The 16,003-nt window shown below is 35.4% G+C and overlaps 1 protein-coding gene across 7 annotated transcripts in view; it reads left to right on the top strand.

The window, feature by feature from the left end:
- The window catches only part of LOC105493039 (kinesin associated protein 3), a 164,563-nt gene that overhangs the window by 121,510 nt on the left and 27,050 nt on the right, over positions 1-16,003 (top strand). For all 7 annotated transcript variants that reach the window (XM_011760482.3, XM_071075473.1, XM_011760484.3 and 4 more), the window contains exon 19: positions 3,614-3,713. In XM_011760482.3, coding sequence (XP_011758784.1) covers positions 3,614-3,713 — 100 coding nt within the window. The remainder of the gene's footprint in view (positions 1-3,613; positions 3,714-16,003) is intronic.

The following is a 16,003-nucleotide window of genomic DNA, read 5'->3' as shown; positions in this document are numbered from 1 at the left end:
AGCACACGCCTGTAATCCCAGCTACTCGGGAGGCTGAGACAGGAGAATCGCTTAAACCCAGGAGGCAGAGGTTGCAGTGCGGCAAGATCACGCCACTACCTACCAGCCTGGAAACAAAGCGAGACTCCATCTCCAAAAGAAAAAAAGAGTTTAAAAAAAAAAAAAAAAAAAAAGAACTGTATTTCAGTAAGAATATATGATATACAAGATAATACATAAGAAGATACTGAGTTTTTGTATTTTTTTTAATTCACAATGTTTATAAGCCAGTTTTTTAAAACTGGCTTTCAGAAATCAGAAGGTTGATAAATTACCTGTGTTGACAACAAATTTGCTTTGGTTTCATCACTGTTCTAATATATGCTCTGTTTTGTTCATAACTGTCTTTATCATCTTACTTGGGGCATCTCAGAAAGGTGTACTTTATAACTGTGGTCTAAAAGGTTTTATATAATTGAGTAATGTAAATGTGTATAATACTCTATAGCTTAGAGGGTTATGGTGTATATCATCTGTGTTTCCTGTTTGTTCTCTGGTCATTTAAATGTTACATGAAATACTTTAGTTCCTTATTAGTATCTTTGAAACAACAAGTTTAGAGTAGGAATTTAAGACACTCCTAGATTTATTTGGAGAATAAATAAGAAGCTGTGATTCTTTTTTAATATTTCCCTAAAGGAATTAATTTTGGTGGAACAATGTTAAGAAAACATAGATATTTTCAAAGAAGTTGAGATGCTTGAGATGAGAGGCTTTAATGGAGTCTTTATACCTCATTCTAGTAAAGAAAGATTACTCACATGTCAGAGCTGCCTAACTTTTGTCAAGCCTTAAAGGGCACTGTAGAAGCTGCAGCTTTCTGAATCAACCACAGTGTCCTAGGAAAATTAAAAATGAAGTTGGGCACTGTAGCTCACACCTATACTCCCAGCACTTTGGGAGGCTGAGGCAAAAGGGATCTCTTGAGGCCAGAAGTTCAAGACCAGCCTGGGCAATACCTGGTCTCTAAAACAAATTTTAAAAATTAGCCGGATGTTTGAGGCTGCAGTGAGCTATGATTGTACCACTGCACTCCAACCTGTGCAACAGAGCAAGACCCTGTGTCAAAAAAAAAAAAAAACTTCAGAAGTATAAATTTACTCTTTTTATTCACATAAGAGTAGACTTATTATATTATTGGACTAGTTGTATTCTGGGTTTATAAAATTTCTGGCTGAATCTTTAAAGTACAAAATTTTTAATTTGATCTCTATTTGATGATTGCCCATTTTCTAGTGCCCTGTATTCTGTTTATCCTTTTGCTACTCATTGTTCCCTTTGAAGACAATAGGCATTCTGAATCAAAAATAAGATGTTGAGAATTTGGTCAGATTTTTACTTAATTTCTGCCTAACCTGGATCACTTCACTATGTCATACTTTATAAGTATATAGCTTTTTACATAATTCATGTATCTTTTCATTTGTCTTTATTTGTATCTGAAATATTTCTTAGTGTTAAATTATTTTATTTTAATTAGCATGCCAAATATCTCTGTGTGTATTTTCCACGTGTGGCATATAATTTATTTTGGCATTTTATTTAGCTTTGTTCCTCTAAAATTGGCAGGTTTCTTAAACTCTGATTCTCAATTCTTTGGTTTTAATTTAACAGAGGAACTTGTTGATTTTTGTGTTCTTAACCTTGTTAGTTTTAGGCACTTTCACAAAGTCCTAGACATTTTTAAAAAGTTTACCATATAGAATCACAAATTTTTGTATGGCGAGAATCCATATAAAATTGATTTTTTTTTTACGTTGCTTTACTGTCAATCTGTGGTGTCTTGTCATTTTCCATGATTTCATTTTTTTATGACTTTTCAGTGTTTAGCTGGTCTTTTTGATTTATAGAAACTTTAACTTCTAGTGCACATAAAAACTGGATTAAATATTACTGACACTTTCAGTAGAAGCTCAAGCAATCTCATATTTTAAAGTTAGTAAAGTAATAGGACAAATACCAAAGGCATCCATTAACAATTTGACAAATAATATGTCATTAATATATGATGTATAACAAATGGATATATATATCAAATGAGTAGTATGGGAGTCTTATGGAAATACAAATTACCCCACTTAATTCGTTTGCCAACTCTATTACTTAGTTTTACCATTCACTCAATTTTTAAGACCCTTACTCCTAAACAGATTTCATCATTTAACTCTTACCTGCCTTTCCAGACTCAAATCTGTTACACTTCTGCCTCCTCCCCTCCCAAGTAGAATTTTCTGACCCCTCTATAGCTTTTACTGCCTCCACACTCATTTGGTACTTATATCCATTCCTTCTGTATATCATTTATTATAAATTACATTTTTAATTGCATCTTAAGTGTTTGTCTTATATTTCACTTAAACTAAAATTCTTAAAAACAGAGGTTATGTATTGTAAAATTATATATTTCCCACAGGACCTAGCACAGTATTATGCATGTGCTAAGTATAAAATTTGGTGATTGAATAATTTGCCTATACTGTGTGCCAAATGTATAAACAATGTGGTGGGTATGACCTAGCTAACATTTATCTGCAGGCCACTCAACAGCCCAGCATACTTTCAGAAAAGGAAACTTTGAAAGGCCTCAAAGCTATCCAAAGAGTTATTACAAAAGCAATATACTAACGTGTTTGTTCTATGCATTGAACAACTCTGCAGCCATCACTTAAATCTTTTTTTCCTCAGATTCTTTTTATTCTTAACTTACTCATAATTCTATCAAAAATAGGTTATCTAGATTCTTAGATTGGAACAAATGAGAAAGTAGCATAACTATAATCAGGAAAATGTCTTAACAAATACTTAAATTTAGGGAAAGAAGCATTTTATAAGCAAAGAAAAATAACTCAAAAAGCATACTAGTATAGAGCTATTTAGCATAGGTAATCAAATATATCTCTTAACCCTAGGGACTGTACAATATTTAGTATTTATAATGAATATTGAATAATCAAGAAATATTTATGTATAGTATATCCTTTTAAGAATATAAGGAGTATAAACTATATGAAGATTTCTAATGTAAGTTTGTGCATGTATTTTAATGTTTGGCACTTAAACTGTCAAGTATTGCTTATTTAGAAATTCACTTATTTGGTATATCTGATTCCCTAATCATGCTACACTAATAAAGCTGTGAAATACAATAAAGTATTACCTTTTACCAATACCAAACTATTTAACACCTCCTTGCTCATATTTGTTCTGTTTCCTTAGCCTGAACCATCCTTGCTGTCTCTCCCTACCTTGTTTCCCTTCCTTATCTTTTTCTGTCTTTCTTCTCCACAGAAGACCATAAGCCTGCTTGAAGGCAGAGACTAATTCCTCTCTGTAATCGTATAGTACCAAATACACAGTAGATGCTCAATGAATGTTCAGTTATTGTGCTGCATTATTGTGAACCAGTACTTAAGGTACATGTGGTCATCTGTTCACACTCTCGGAGAGAACAACATGTCATGCTAACGTTTTTCTTTATAGATTAAATATACAAGTTATTTTCTTATTGTATTGCTTGATAGACTGGTTTTTCCTTCACATGTGTTTTACTGGTTACCATTTTTTTTCTTTCTAGATGGATTAATTGCCTCTGAAGGAGCCATAAGTCCCGATTTCTTCAATGATTACCACCTTCAAAATGGAGATGTTGTTGGGCAGCATTCATTTCCTGGCAGGTAAAGTTTTACAAGAAAAATCTAATGTGTGGGATCTGTTGCTTTTGGAAAGCTAAAATTCTCTTCGCTCTCCATTTCTCTTCTTTTTCATTAAGGGGGGGAAAACCCTCAATCTTTTCAAAGACTTGTTTGGTTGATTTTAAAGTAACTTACGAAGTCACATTTTCTGTATTTAAAAAACGGAGATCACAAGGCCAGACGCAGTGGCTCACGCCTGTAATCCCAGCACTTTGGGAGACCAAGACGGGCGGATCACGAGGTCAGGAAATCGAGACTTTCCTGGCCAACACGGTGAAACCTCGTCTCTACTAAAAGTACAAAAAATTAGCCGGGCATGGTGGCGGGCGCCTGTAGTCCCAGCTGCTCGGGGAGGCTGAGGCAGGAGAATGGCGTGAACCCAGGAGGCGGAGCTTGCAGTGAGCCGAGATGGCACCACTGCACTCCAGCCTGGGCGACAGAGCTAGACTCCGTCTCAAAAAGAAAAGGGAGATCACAGATCTAAAACAAAACATGCTCTTCAAGTTGGAAAATATAGATTGTCTGTTGACACAAACAATACTTTTGCCTAATTAACGAATGCAGATTGTTTCTGAGTGTTTTCCAAAGCCATTAAAATATAAAATGAGAACACAAGACATGTATTTTAACAATTACCAAAGACATAGCTGTTTTTAAAAAGTTGGTGCTTTTATTAAATTGAAGACTTTTCCTCCCTAGATGGCATTTGCATAAAATATTTAAGAGAAAAAAGAAATCAGGCCAGTATTGTTTTGCAATTATAATAAAGTTCCCCACAGCATATATCCAGCTTTATTACATAATGATATAACAGATTTTTAAAATCTTGCCAGAAAGTATAAATAATATTTTCCTCTTCATACCATTCCTAGAGGTGTAATATTTTAATTAAGACTGACGGTTGACATTTCACATTAAGCTAGTCCAGTGAACAGATACAGTGTTATTTTCCCTTAAGCCTATTAATTTTTTCATTAAATTATTAATTTATTTTTTCTTCTGAAATTCTACTTTTCATTAGGATAAGCTATTTTCTATATGTAAGATATGTTCATGTATTTTTTTAAATGAACAATACAGTTGCAACCAATGTGTGATAACTTTTTTTTTTTAATTTATTTATTATTATTATACTTTAGGTTGTAGGGTACATGTGCATAACGTGCAGGTTTGTTACATATGTATACTTGTGCCATGTTGGTGTGCTGCACCCATCAACTTGTCATTTACATCAGGTATAACTCCCAATGCAATCCCTCCCCCCTGCCCCCTCCCCATGACAGGCCCCTGTGTGTGATGTTCCCCTTCCTGAGTCCAAGTGATCTCATTGTTCAGTTCCCACCTATGAGTGAGAACATGCGGTGTTTGGTTTTCTGTTCTTGTGATAGATTGCTAAGAATGATGGTTTCCAGCTGCATCCATGTCCCTACAAAGGACACAAACTCATCCTTTTTCATGGCTGCATAGTATTCCATGGTGTATATGTGCCACATTTTCTTAATCCAATCTGTCATTGATGGACATTTGGGTTGATTCCAAGTCTTTGCTATTGTGAATAGTGCTGCAATAAACATACGAGTGCATGTGTCTTTATAGCAGCATAATTTATAATCCTTTGGGTATATACCCAGTAATGGGATGGCTGGGTCATATGGTACATCTAGTTCTAGATCCTTGAGGAATCGCCATACTGTTTTCCATAATGGTTGAACTAGTTTACAATCCCACCAACAGTGTAAAAGTGTTCCTGTTTCTCCACATCCTCTCCAGCACCTGTTGTTTCCTGACTTTTTAATGATCGCCATTCTAACTGGTGTGAGATGGTATCTCATTGTGGTTTTGATTTGCATTTCTCTGATGGCCAGTGATGATGAGCATTTTTTCATGTGTCTGTTGGCTGTATGAATGTCTTCTTTTGAGAAATGTCTGTTCATATCCTTTGCCCACTTTTTGATGGGGTTGTTTGTTTTTTTCTTGTAAATTTGTTTGAGTTCTTTGTAGGTTCTGGATATTAGCCCTTTGTCAGATGAGTAGATTGCAAAAATTTTCTCCCATTCTGTAGGTTGCCTGTTCACTCTGATGGTAGTTTCTTTTGCTGTGCAGAAGCTCTTTAGTTTAATGAGATCCCATTTGTCAATTTTGGCTTTTGCTGCCTTTGCTTTTGGTGTTTTAGACATGAAGTCTTTGCCCATGCCTATGTCCTGAATGGTACTACCTAGGTTTTCCTCTAGGATTTTTATGGTATTAGGTCTAACATTTAAGTCTCTAATCCATCTTGAATTAATTTTCGTATAAGGAGTAAGGAAAGGATCCAGTTTCAGCTTTCTACTTATGGCTAGCCAATTTTCCCAGCACCATTTATTAAATAGGGAATCCTTTCCCCATTTCTTGTTTCTCTCAGGTTTGTCAAAGATCAGATGGCTGTAGATGTGTGGTATTATTTCTGAGGACTCTGTTCTGTTCCATTGGTCTATATCTCTGTTTTGGTACCAGTACCATGCTGTTTTGGTTACTGTAGCCTTGTAGTATAGTTTGAAGTCAGGTAGCGTGATGCCTCCAGCTTTGTTCTTTTGACTTAGGATTGTCTTGGAGATGCGGGCTCTTTTTTGGTTCCATATGAACTTTAAAGCAGTTTTTTCCAATTCTGTGAAGAAACTCATTGGTAGCTTGATGGGGATGGCATTGAATCTATAAATTACCTTGGGCAGTATGGCCATTTTCACGATATTGATTCTTCCCATCCATGAGCATGGTATGTTCTTCCATTTGTTTGTGTCCTCTTTTATTTCACTGAGCAGTGGTTTGTAGTTCTCCTTGAAGAGGTCCTTTACATCCCTTGTAAGTTGGATTCCTAGGTATTTGATTCTCTTTCAAGCAATTGTGAATGGAAGTTCATTCCTGATTTGGCTCTCTGTTTGTCTGTTACTGGTGTATAAGAATGCTTGTGATTTTTGCACATTAATTTTGTATCCTGAGACTTTGCTGAAGTTGCTTATCAGCTTAAGGAGATTTTGGGCTGAGACAATGGGGTTTTCTAAATATACAATCATGTCATCTGCAAACAGGGACAGTTTGACTTCTTCTTTTCCTAACTGAATACCCTTGATTTCTTTCTCTTGCCTAATTGCCCTAGCCAGAACTTCCAACACTATGTTGAATAGGAGTGGTGAGAGAGGGCATCCCTGTCTTGTGCCAGTTTTCAAAGGGAATTTTTCCAGTTTTTGCCCATTCAGTATGATATTGGCTGTGGGTTTGTCATAAATAGCTCTTATTATTTTGAGGTACGTTCCATCAATACCGAATTTATTGAGCGTTTTTAGCATGAAGGGCTGTTGAATTTTGTCAAAAGCCTTTTCTGCATCTATTGAGATAATCATGTGGTTCTTGTCTTTGGTTCTGTTTATATGCTGGATTATGTTTATTGATTTGCGAATGTTGAACCAGCCTTGCATCCCAGGGATGAAGCCCACTTGATCATGGTGGATAAGCTTTTTGATGTGTTGCTGAATCCGGTTTGCCAGTATTTTATTGAGGATTTTTGCATCGATGTTCATCAGGGATATTGGTCTAAAATTCTCTTTTTTTGTTGTGTCTCTGCCAGGCTTTGGTATCAGGATGATGTTGGCCTCATAAAATGAGTTAGGGAGGATTCCCTCTTTTTCTATTGATTGGAATAGTTTCAGAAGGAATGGTACCAACTCCTCCTTGTACCTCTGGTAGAATTCAGCTGTGAATCCATCTGGTCCTGGACTTTTTTTCGTTGGTAGGCTATTAATTATTGCCTCAATTTCAGAGCCTGCTATTGGTCTATTCAGGGATTCAACTTCTTCCTGGTTTAGTCTTGGAAGAGTGTAAGTGTCCAGGAAATTATCCATTTCTTCTAGATTTTCCAGTTTATTTGCGTAGAGGTGTTTATAGTATTCTCTGATGGTAGTTTGTATTTCTGTGGGGTCGGTGGTGATATCTCCTTTATCATTTTTAATTGCGTCGATTTGATTCTTCTCTCTTTTCTTCTTTATTAGTCTTGCTAGTGGTCTGTCAATTTTGTTGATCTTTTCAAACAACCAACTCCTGGAATCATTGATTTTTTGGAGAGTTTTTTGTGTCTCTATCTCCTTCAGTTCTGCTCTGATCTTAGTTATTTCTTGCCTTCTGCTAGCTTTCGAATGTGTTTGCTCTTGCTTCTCTAGTTCTTTTAATTGCGATGTTAGAGTGTCAATTTTAAATCTTTCCAGCTTTCTCTTGTGGGCATTTAGTGCTATAAATTTCCCTCTACACACTGCTTTAAATGTGTCCCAGAGATTCTGGTATGTTGTATCTTTGTTCTCATTGGTTTCAAAGAACATCTTTATTTCTGCCTTCATTTCGTTATGTACCCAGTAGTCATTCAGGAGCAGGTTGTTCAGTTTCCATGTAGTTGAGCGGTTTTGATTGAGTTTCTTAGTCCTGAGTTCTAGTTTGATTGCACTGTGGTCTGAGAGACAGTTTGTTATAATTTCTGTTCTTGTACATTTGCTGAGGAGTGCTTTACTTCCAATTACGTGGTCGATTTTGGAGTAAGTACGATGTGGTGCTGAGAAGAATGTATATTCTGTTGATTTGGGGTGGAGAGTTCTATAGATGTCTATTAGGTCTGCTTGCTGCAGAGATGAGTTCAATTCCTGGATATCCTTGTTAACTTTCTGTCTCGTTGATCTGTCTAATGTTGACAGTGGAGTGTTGAAGTCTCCCATTATTATTGTATGGGAGTCTAAGTCTCTTTGTAAGTCTCTAAGGACTTGCTTTATGAATCTGGGTGCTCCTATATTGGGTGCATATATATTTAGGATAGTTAGCTCTTCCTGTTGAATTGATCCCTTTACCATTATGTAATGGCCTTCTTTGTCTCTTTTGATCTTTGATGGTTTAAAGTCTGTTTTATCAGAGACTAGTATTGCAACCCCCGCTTTTTTTTGTTCTCCATTTGCTTGGTAAATCTTCCTCCATCCCTTTATTTTGAGCCTATGCATGTCTCTGCGTGTGAGATGGGTCTCCTGAATACAGCAGACTGATGGGTCTTGACTCTTTATCCAGTTTGCCAGTCTGTGTCTTTTACTTGGAGCATTTAGTCCATTTACATTTAAGGTTAAGATTGTTATGTGTGAACTTGATCCTGCCATTATGATATTAACTGGTTATTTTGCTCGTTAGTTGATGCAGTTTCTTCCTAGCATCGGTGGTCTTTACATTTTGGCATGTTTTTGCAATGGCTGGTACCGGTTGTTCCTTTCCATGTTTAGTGCTTCCTTCAGGGTCTCTTGTAAGGCAGGCCTAGTGGTGACAAAATCTCTAAGCATTTGCTTATCTGTAAAGGATTTTATTTCTCCTTCACTTATGAAACTTAGTTTGGCTGGATATGAAATTCTGGGTTGAAAATTCTTTTCTTTAAGAATGTTGAATATTGGCCCCCACTCTCTTCTGGCTTGGAGAGTTTCTGCCGAGAGATCTGCTGTTAGTCTGATGGGCTTCCCTTTGTGGGTAACCCGACCTTTCTCTCTGGCTGCCCTTAAGATTTTTTCCTTCATTTCAACTTTGGTGAATCTGGCAATTATGTGTCTTGGAGTTGCTCTTCTCGAGGAGTATCTTTGTGGCGTTCTCTGTATTTCCTGGATTTGAATGTTGGCCTGCCCTACTAGGTTGGGGAAGTTCTCCTGGATGATATCCTGAAGAGTGTTTTCCAACTTGGTTCCATTTTCCCCCTCACTTTCAGGCACCCCAATCAGACGTAGATTTGGTCTTTTTACATAATCCCATACTTCTTGCAGGCTTTGTTCATTTCTTTTTCTTCTTTTTTCTTTTGGTTTCTCTTCTCGCTTCATTTCATTCATTTGATCCTCAATCGCTGATACTCTTTCTTCCAGTTGATCGAGTTGGTTACTGAAGCTTGTGCATTTGTCACGTATTTCTCGTGTCATGGTTTTCATCTCTTTCATTTCGTTTAGGACCTTCTCTGCATTAATTACTCTAGCCATCAATTCTTCCACTTTTTTTTCAAGATTTTTAGTTTCTTTGCGCTGGGTACGTAATTCCTCCTTTAGCTCTGAGAAATTTGATGGACTGAAGCCTTCTTCTCTCATCTCGTCAAAGTCATTCTCCATCCAGCTTTGATCCGTTGCTGGCGATGAGCTGCGCTCCTTTGCCGGGGGAGATGCGCTCTTATTTTTTTAATTTCCAGCTTTTCTGCCCTGCTCTTTCCCCATCTTTGTGGTTTTATCTGCCTCTGGTCTTTGATGATGGTGATGTACTGATGGGGTTTTGGTGTAGGTGTCCTTCCTGTTTGATAGTTTTCCTTCTAACAGTCAGGACCCTCAGCTGTAGGTCTGTTGGAGATTGCTTGAGGTCCACTCCAGACCCTGTTTGCCTGGGTATCAGCAGCAGAGGCTGCAGAAGATAGAATATTTCTGAACAGCGAGTGTACCTGTCTGATTCTTGCTTTGGAAGCTTCCTCTCAGGGGTGTACTCCACCCTGTGAGGTGTGGGGTGTCAGACTGCCCCTAGTGGGGGATGTCTCCCAGTTAGGCTACTCAGGGGTCAGGGACCCACTTGAGCAGGGAGTCTGTCCCTTCTCAGATCTCAACCTCCGTGTTGGGAGATCCACTGCTCTCTTCAAAGCTGTCAGACAGAGTCGTTTGCGTCTGCAGAGGTTTCGGCTGTGTTTGTTATTGCCCTGTCCCCAGAGGTGGAGTCTACAGAGACAGGCAGGTTTCCTTGAGCTGCTGTGAGCTCCACCCAGTTCGAGCTTCCCAGCAGCTTTGTTTACCTACTTAAGCCTCAGCAATGGCGGGCGCCCCTCCCCCAGCCTTGCTGCTGCCTTGCCGGTAGATCACAGACTGCTGTGCTAGCAATGAGGGAGGCTCCGTGGGTGTGGGACCCTCCCGGCCAGGTGTGGGATATGATCTCCTGGTGTGCCTGTTTGCTTAAAGCGCAGTATTGGGGTGGGAGTTTCCCGATTTCCCAGGTGTTGTGTGTCTCAGTTCCCCTGGCTAGGAAAAGGGATTCCCTTCCCCCTTGCGCTTCCCAGGTGAGGCGATGCCTCGCCCTGCTTCAGCTGTCGCTGGTCGGGCTGCAGCAGCTTACCAGCACCGATCGTCCGGCACTCCCCAGTGAGATGAACCCAGTACCTCAGTTGAAAATGCAGAAATCACCGGTCTTCTGTGTGGCTCGCGCTGGGAGTTGGAGACTGGAGCTGTTCCTATTCGCGTGTGATAACTCTTAATGATCACTTGTAATGCTATTTTAATCTAATACTAAATTATAATTTCAACCATTATCGATTATCCATTGTATATAATCTGTTTTACAAATATTTATTTTAACTTGCACAGCAACATTTTAAAACAAGTATTATTATATCTGTTTTACTGATGAAGAAATCACAGCTCTAAAAATTCAAGGTTAACTGACCAATTCACACAAGTAGGATGATGGAGCAAAAATTTGAACTCAGGTATATATGTCACCAAAGTTTATGTTCTTTCCAGTATAACATGCTGTCTCATTTGGAGGCAACAAAACATAGTGTAGTGATTTTTAAGCTCTTTTGATCACAACCCACATTAAAAGAAATACCTTTCAAATTTGAATTTAATGCATACATACATATTTGTTTACATACATGTATCTACCTATACATATATGTAAATGTTTTACATATATGTATCTACCTGTATATATGTGTAAAACAAAAATTGCTTAAAGTGGTACTCTACCTGTAATACACAATGATATTTTATTATATTCCATTTCCCGTTTTAAATGCAAATTGCAACCCACTAAATTGATTTTACAACTTGCTGATGGTCATGACCCAAAGTTTAAAAGCATGGTGGAAAATCATAGCAGTATTACATGAAATATAATAACCTTATGTGTAGTTCAGTGTTCTGTAGTGTAGTTTAAATAGTAGCCCTTTAAAAATTGTTTCATCTGTGTACTAGACTGTCATAGTAAGAAACACCTTGCCTTAGGAAATAAAAGCTAAACATGGTTAAATACTAGAAAGCATATGGCTTTTGATTACTTCTGATGCTTCTGGCTTTATTAGCTATAATTATTTGAATAGAGGCTCTGTTTAATCATTATAAATACTGTATCAGGTGACAATTTACTGTACAAATGTTTTCTGAAACATAATTGGGAAAGGAGAAATGATTTAGATATGTGATTTTAATATTTATATTGAAAAATTTTGCTTATAGCGTTTATAAGATTATTCTGCCATTTATGTTTTACTTTTAGCAAAACATTATTTTTGTATCTCCTGCAGATACTGTGAATCTAAAAAAAACCAACTGCTATAAATCATGCATTACTTATTTGAGAAAGACTTGCCTTTATTTTTTTATTTAATTATGTGACTTTTTAAAAACTAAACATTTTCACTAAAATATAGAAAACAATCCTTTTTTGCCCAATTCAGCAAAATCTCTAATTTCCAGTATTCGAAAATGCTTACTTTATAAAATAATAAAAGTTTTGAGAGAGATAAATGTATTCTACAAGTTATGTACTGGGTCCAAAGATTTCAGGATTTTATTCCTCCATTCTGTTAATAAGATTTTTTTAAATGACTTTGGGAAAAATCCTTTTACCTTTGTACCTTTACTTTCTTTTTAAAAGTAAAAATGCTTAAGTAGCTTCTTTTACTTTACAAAAGACACAGCCCAGTAATGTTGACTTAAAAGATTAGTTAATAAAACTTACTATAGACTATTTTTCAAATCAAAAGAATGATACAATTTTTATAATTATTTTCATTTGAGAATTGTTTGCCCTTTAGAAAGAACTTTCCCTGAGAAAGTTAAGACTTTCATCTCTTGTCTTTTGTAATTGTTAAGGCCTTAAATCACATTTAACTATATCACTTTTTTCATATTTAGAAGAAATAATTCACAATGAATTTCCTCAAATTTTGTGGTATGTAATAGAACAAACGAGAAGGGACCCTAAACTCTATCAGCAGAGCCACAGACGGATTACACAATATAGCCAAAGAATCATAGTTTTCTTTTTCTTACTCTATTTTACTGACTTACTTTGGAATCATTTGCTTTTTTGCTTTTATTCAATCATTTGTGGTTGGTTAAGATTCTCCTTTTAATAGGACCTCTAAGCTCTTTTGTAACAGTAACCATGGATCTGAAAGTGTGGCATTTTTTCAATTCAAAGATTTAAGTATTTTAAATCTTTACATAATTATTCACATATTTCAATATGATAATTTTGCTGCATAATGTGAAATTTTAAACTATGGCTACATTTCAGCTCCTGATATCCTATAGGTGAATTTAAATCTCATTAAATAATAGTCATTCAAAAATATTTTTGAAATTTTTCATTTTAACTGATTTTAAGCAAAATAGGAATCTTTTTCAAGAAATGCAAGTTAATTAAAGAGAAGTTGTTGAACTCCTATTCTTCATCTCTACTGTAAAGATGAGAATAAGCAGACTTAATGGACAACATGAAGAATTTGTGTTACCTGTGATAGAATAATAGCTTAATTGATCTTTACATATTGAAAAAGCTGATTCTCTAAGTATCTTAAAAAGAGGAAATGTTATCTATTTGGAGTTGTTGGGTGTTTTTCCTTTAAATCAGGGAAATGGTCCAGATGATTTATAAATTCTTTCCCTGTTTCTTCTTCATATGTCTTTGATAAATAAGCACTGTCAAGTTATCTGGAGAAAGAATAATACTTGATTAATGTATAAAAAGTGAACTTTTATCATTACCATTGTTTGTAATGATTTGAGTATAACAATATGTGGGATAAAACATGAAACAATATGACAGTGCCAAGTGGCATACTCTTCAGCCAGTTCTCATGGCTTTTCATTCTCTGTTTTCTTAATATTTCAGTTTGGGTGGATTCATATAATAAATAATAAATTGCTAATTTGTATGACACAAGGGTTTTTTTAATTGTTTAAAGAAAAATTATTTCTTCATAAAATGACAATGTTCAGTAATAGGATGAATGTATTAAAATCTGAGAAACTAAGCCAGATTTAGAGAAGAATTTAAATAGTTCATATTGGTGTTTTTCTTAAAATCCACATCGGGGGTCCTTCTTAATCTGAATATCTGCATTTTTGTAAGATAGCAAGGCAGTTTAATAGGCAACAGTGAAAACAGTTAAACTTATCTATCTCATTCTATAAGAAGACTGGATGTTTGATAAAATAGATATTGGCAATTGGTCTGTGAATCCTGGGTTTTAGACACGTGTCACTATCAGTTTGAACCTCTTGGCGCCAGGATTTCCCAACATTTAGAGCTAATGCAAAATGCATTAGGGCTCTAAGGCATTAGCTATGGAGTTGCCAATCCCAGAGCATCAGATGTAAATCTTCCCCTCCCAAAATCTGAACTGGTGTTAGAAAGTAAAGTGGAACTTGCTTTTGAAGCTAATTAAAAATAATAGGAGCAAGACTAGCTTTTTTTCCAGTTATGTATACCATGTATCTGCACCATACTTTTGGACCATTTTTTTATTATAACTTTTACTTTTCAAGACTAACAAGAACCGCATGTTAAGGGTATTTTTAAACTGCTTCCAGCTTTTACAAATCAGTTTTTGTTGCAGTAAAAATGGTTCATTTTTCTTTTATAGGAATCCAATTTTCATAAACTGGAAAAAAAATTTCAGACTGCTTAGGTTTCCTTGGGGCTTTGAAAAATATTTTTCAGAGAGCCTGGAGTTCTTCTTTGTGGTTGGCACAGTGATGTCATTTACTGACCATTTCAATGGTGTCAAAGACAAACTAGATGTGTGCATTATCTGAGCCATCTGACCCTTACACTTTCATTTTCTATGTATATGTTATAGCCTGCCTCTTTTTCTTTTCTTAGGGTACTTTAGTATTAACTTTTTTATGCATTATATGTATTTTATATTACATATACATATGCCTTCTATTTTGGTCTCTTTTCAAATATTAAGTCACAGTTGAATATTTGTTGTACTTTTAAAAATCATACTGAGGAGAACTAACAAATTATTTCTTTAAAATGTAAGAAATAATCTTTTACCCAAATTTTTAAATGTATGATTTTTTAATTCTAGAATTCTACATATAAAAAAATTAGACTTATTTGTTTAGCTGTAAGGCTGCCTTAATTATACTCAGCTATTTAGTTTACTGTTTTTTCCCTTGAGAAAGCAACCTCAAAATTACATATTCTCTGTCTAAAAGGCATTGTGCAGCGTTTACAGAACTGCATATTCCTAGAACTATATATTATGAGTTTGTTTCAAAGCAGTTATTCAAAAGAGAAACTAAGTTGTCTATTTTACAGCCCTTAATTTGGCCAAGCAAAAAATTCTTTTATATTGAGAGGAAAGTAAATATGCCTGCAAAATTCCTTCTTTGATAAGTCCTTTATCAATTTTTAATTAATAACCCAAACTCATTTGTTCTAATAACTTAAGTTCTAATGATCTTCCTTACTGTGGCCATAGCATAGCAATTAGATGGAAGGATCAAAAAAGTGAAAAGAACCTCTCAGAAGCACATTCTTTGATAGATATTGACACCAGCCATTTGTTCAGCATTGTAAGAACTAACCTAATTGCTAAAAACCTATAAAATCTTTTTAAAGTAATCATTGACTAAAATACTGCTTCATTTAGTGTGTTATTACTTTTTTTTTTTACCAAAGATGATCATAGTTTTTCTATTATTTATGAATTTCTTATTACTTTTTCTCAGCAGAAAACATGCTTCATGAAGCCTTTCAAAAAACTGACTTAGCGATTTTTCTAGACATGGTGGTTACAAAATAAAGCAGACAGATAACATTTTCACCTATCAATTGCCAAATAATTTCTAATGCTAACACCCACACATCAGAGCAAAACAGTACTCCTAAACACCTCTTGTAGGATTTAAGTTAATAAAACCTTTATGAAAGGCAAGATGATAAAGAACAAAAACCTTAAATCGTTTACTTCCTTTTATTCTATAACTTTATTTCTAAGAATTTGTCCTTATGAAATAATCCGAGATAAAAGTAAAGACTGATAATTTATTATGTGTCAAAGAAAATTGATAATTGAGGGTAGTGAAATAAACATTTTTACAACATTATTTTTGTGCCATGAGATTTTTGTCTATATATTAGATTATATTATTACACTGGTACTGTAAGTAAACTTTATATGTGAATGTCAACATAAGTCAAAATAGATACATTTAGCAATAAATATTCACCTTTCATCAACTTCTTGA

Source organism: Macaca nemestrina, chromosome 1 (genome assembly GCF_043159975.1).
Source record: "Macaca nemestrina isolate mMacNem1 chromosome 1, mMacNem.hap1, whole genome shotgun sequence".
In the NCBI taxonomy this organism is placed as follows: domain Eukaryota; kingdom Metazoa; phylum Chordata; class Mammalia; order Primates; family Cercopithecidae; genus Macaca; species Macaca nemestrina.
The sequence above is the reverse complement of the archived record's forward strand: the minus strand, read 5'-3'. Positions and strand labels throughout refer to the sequence as shown.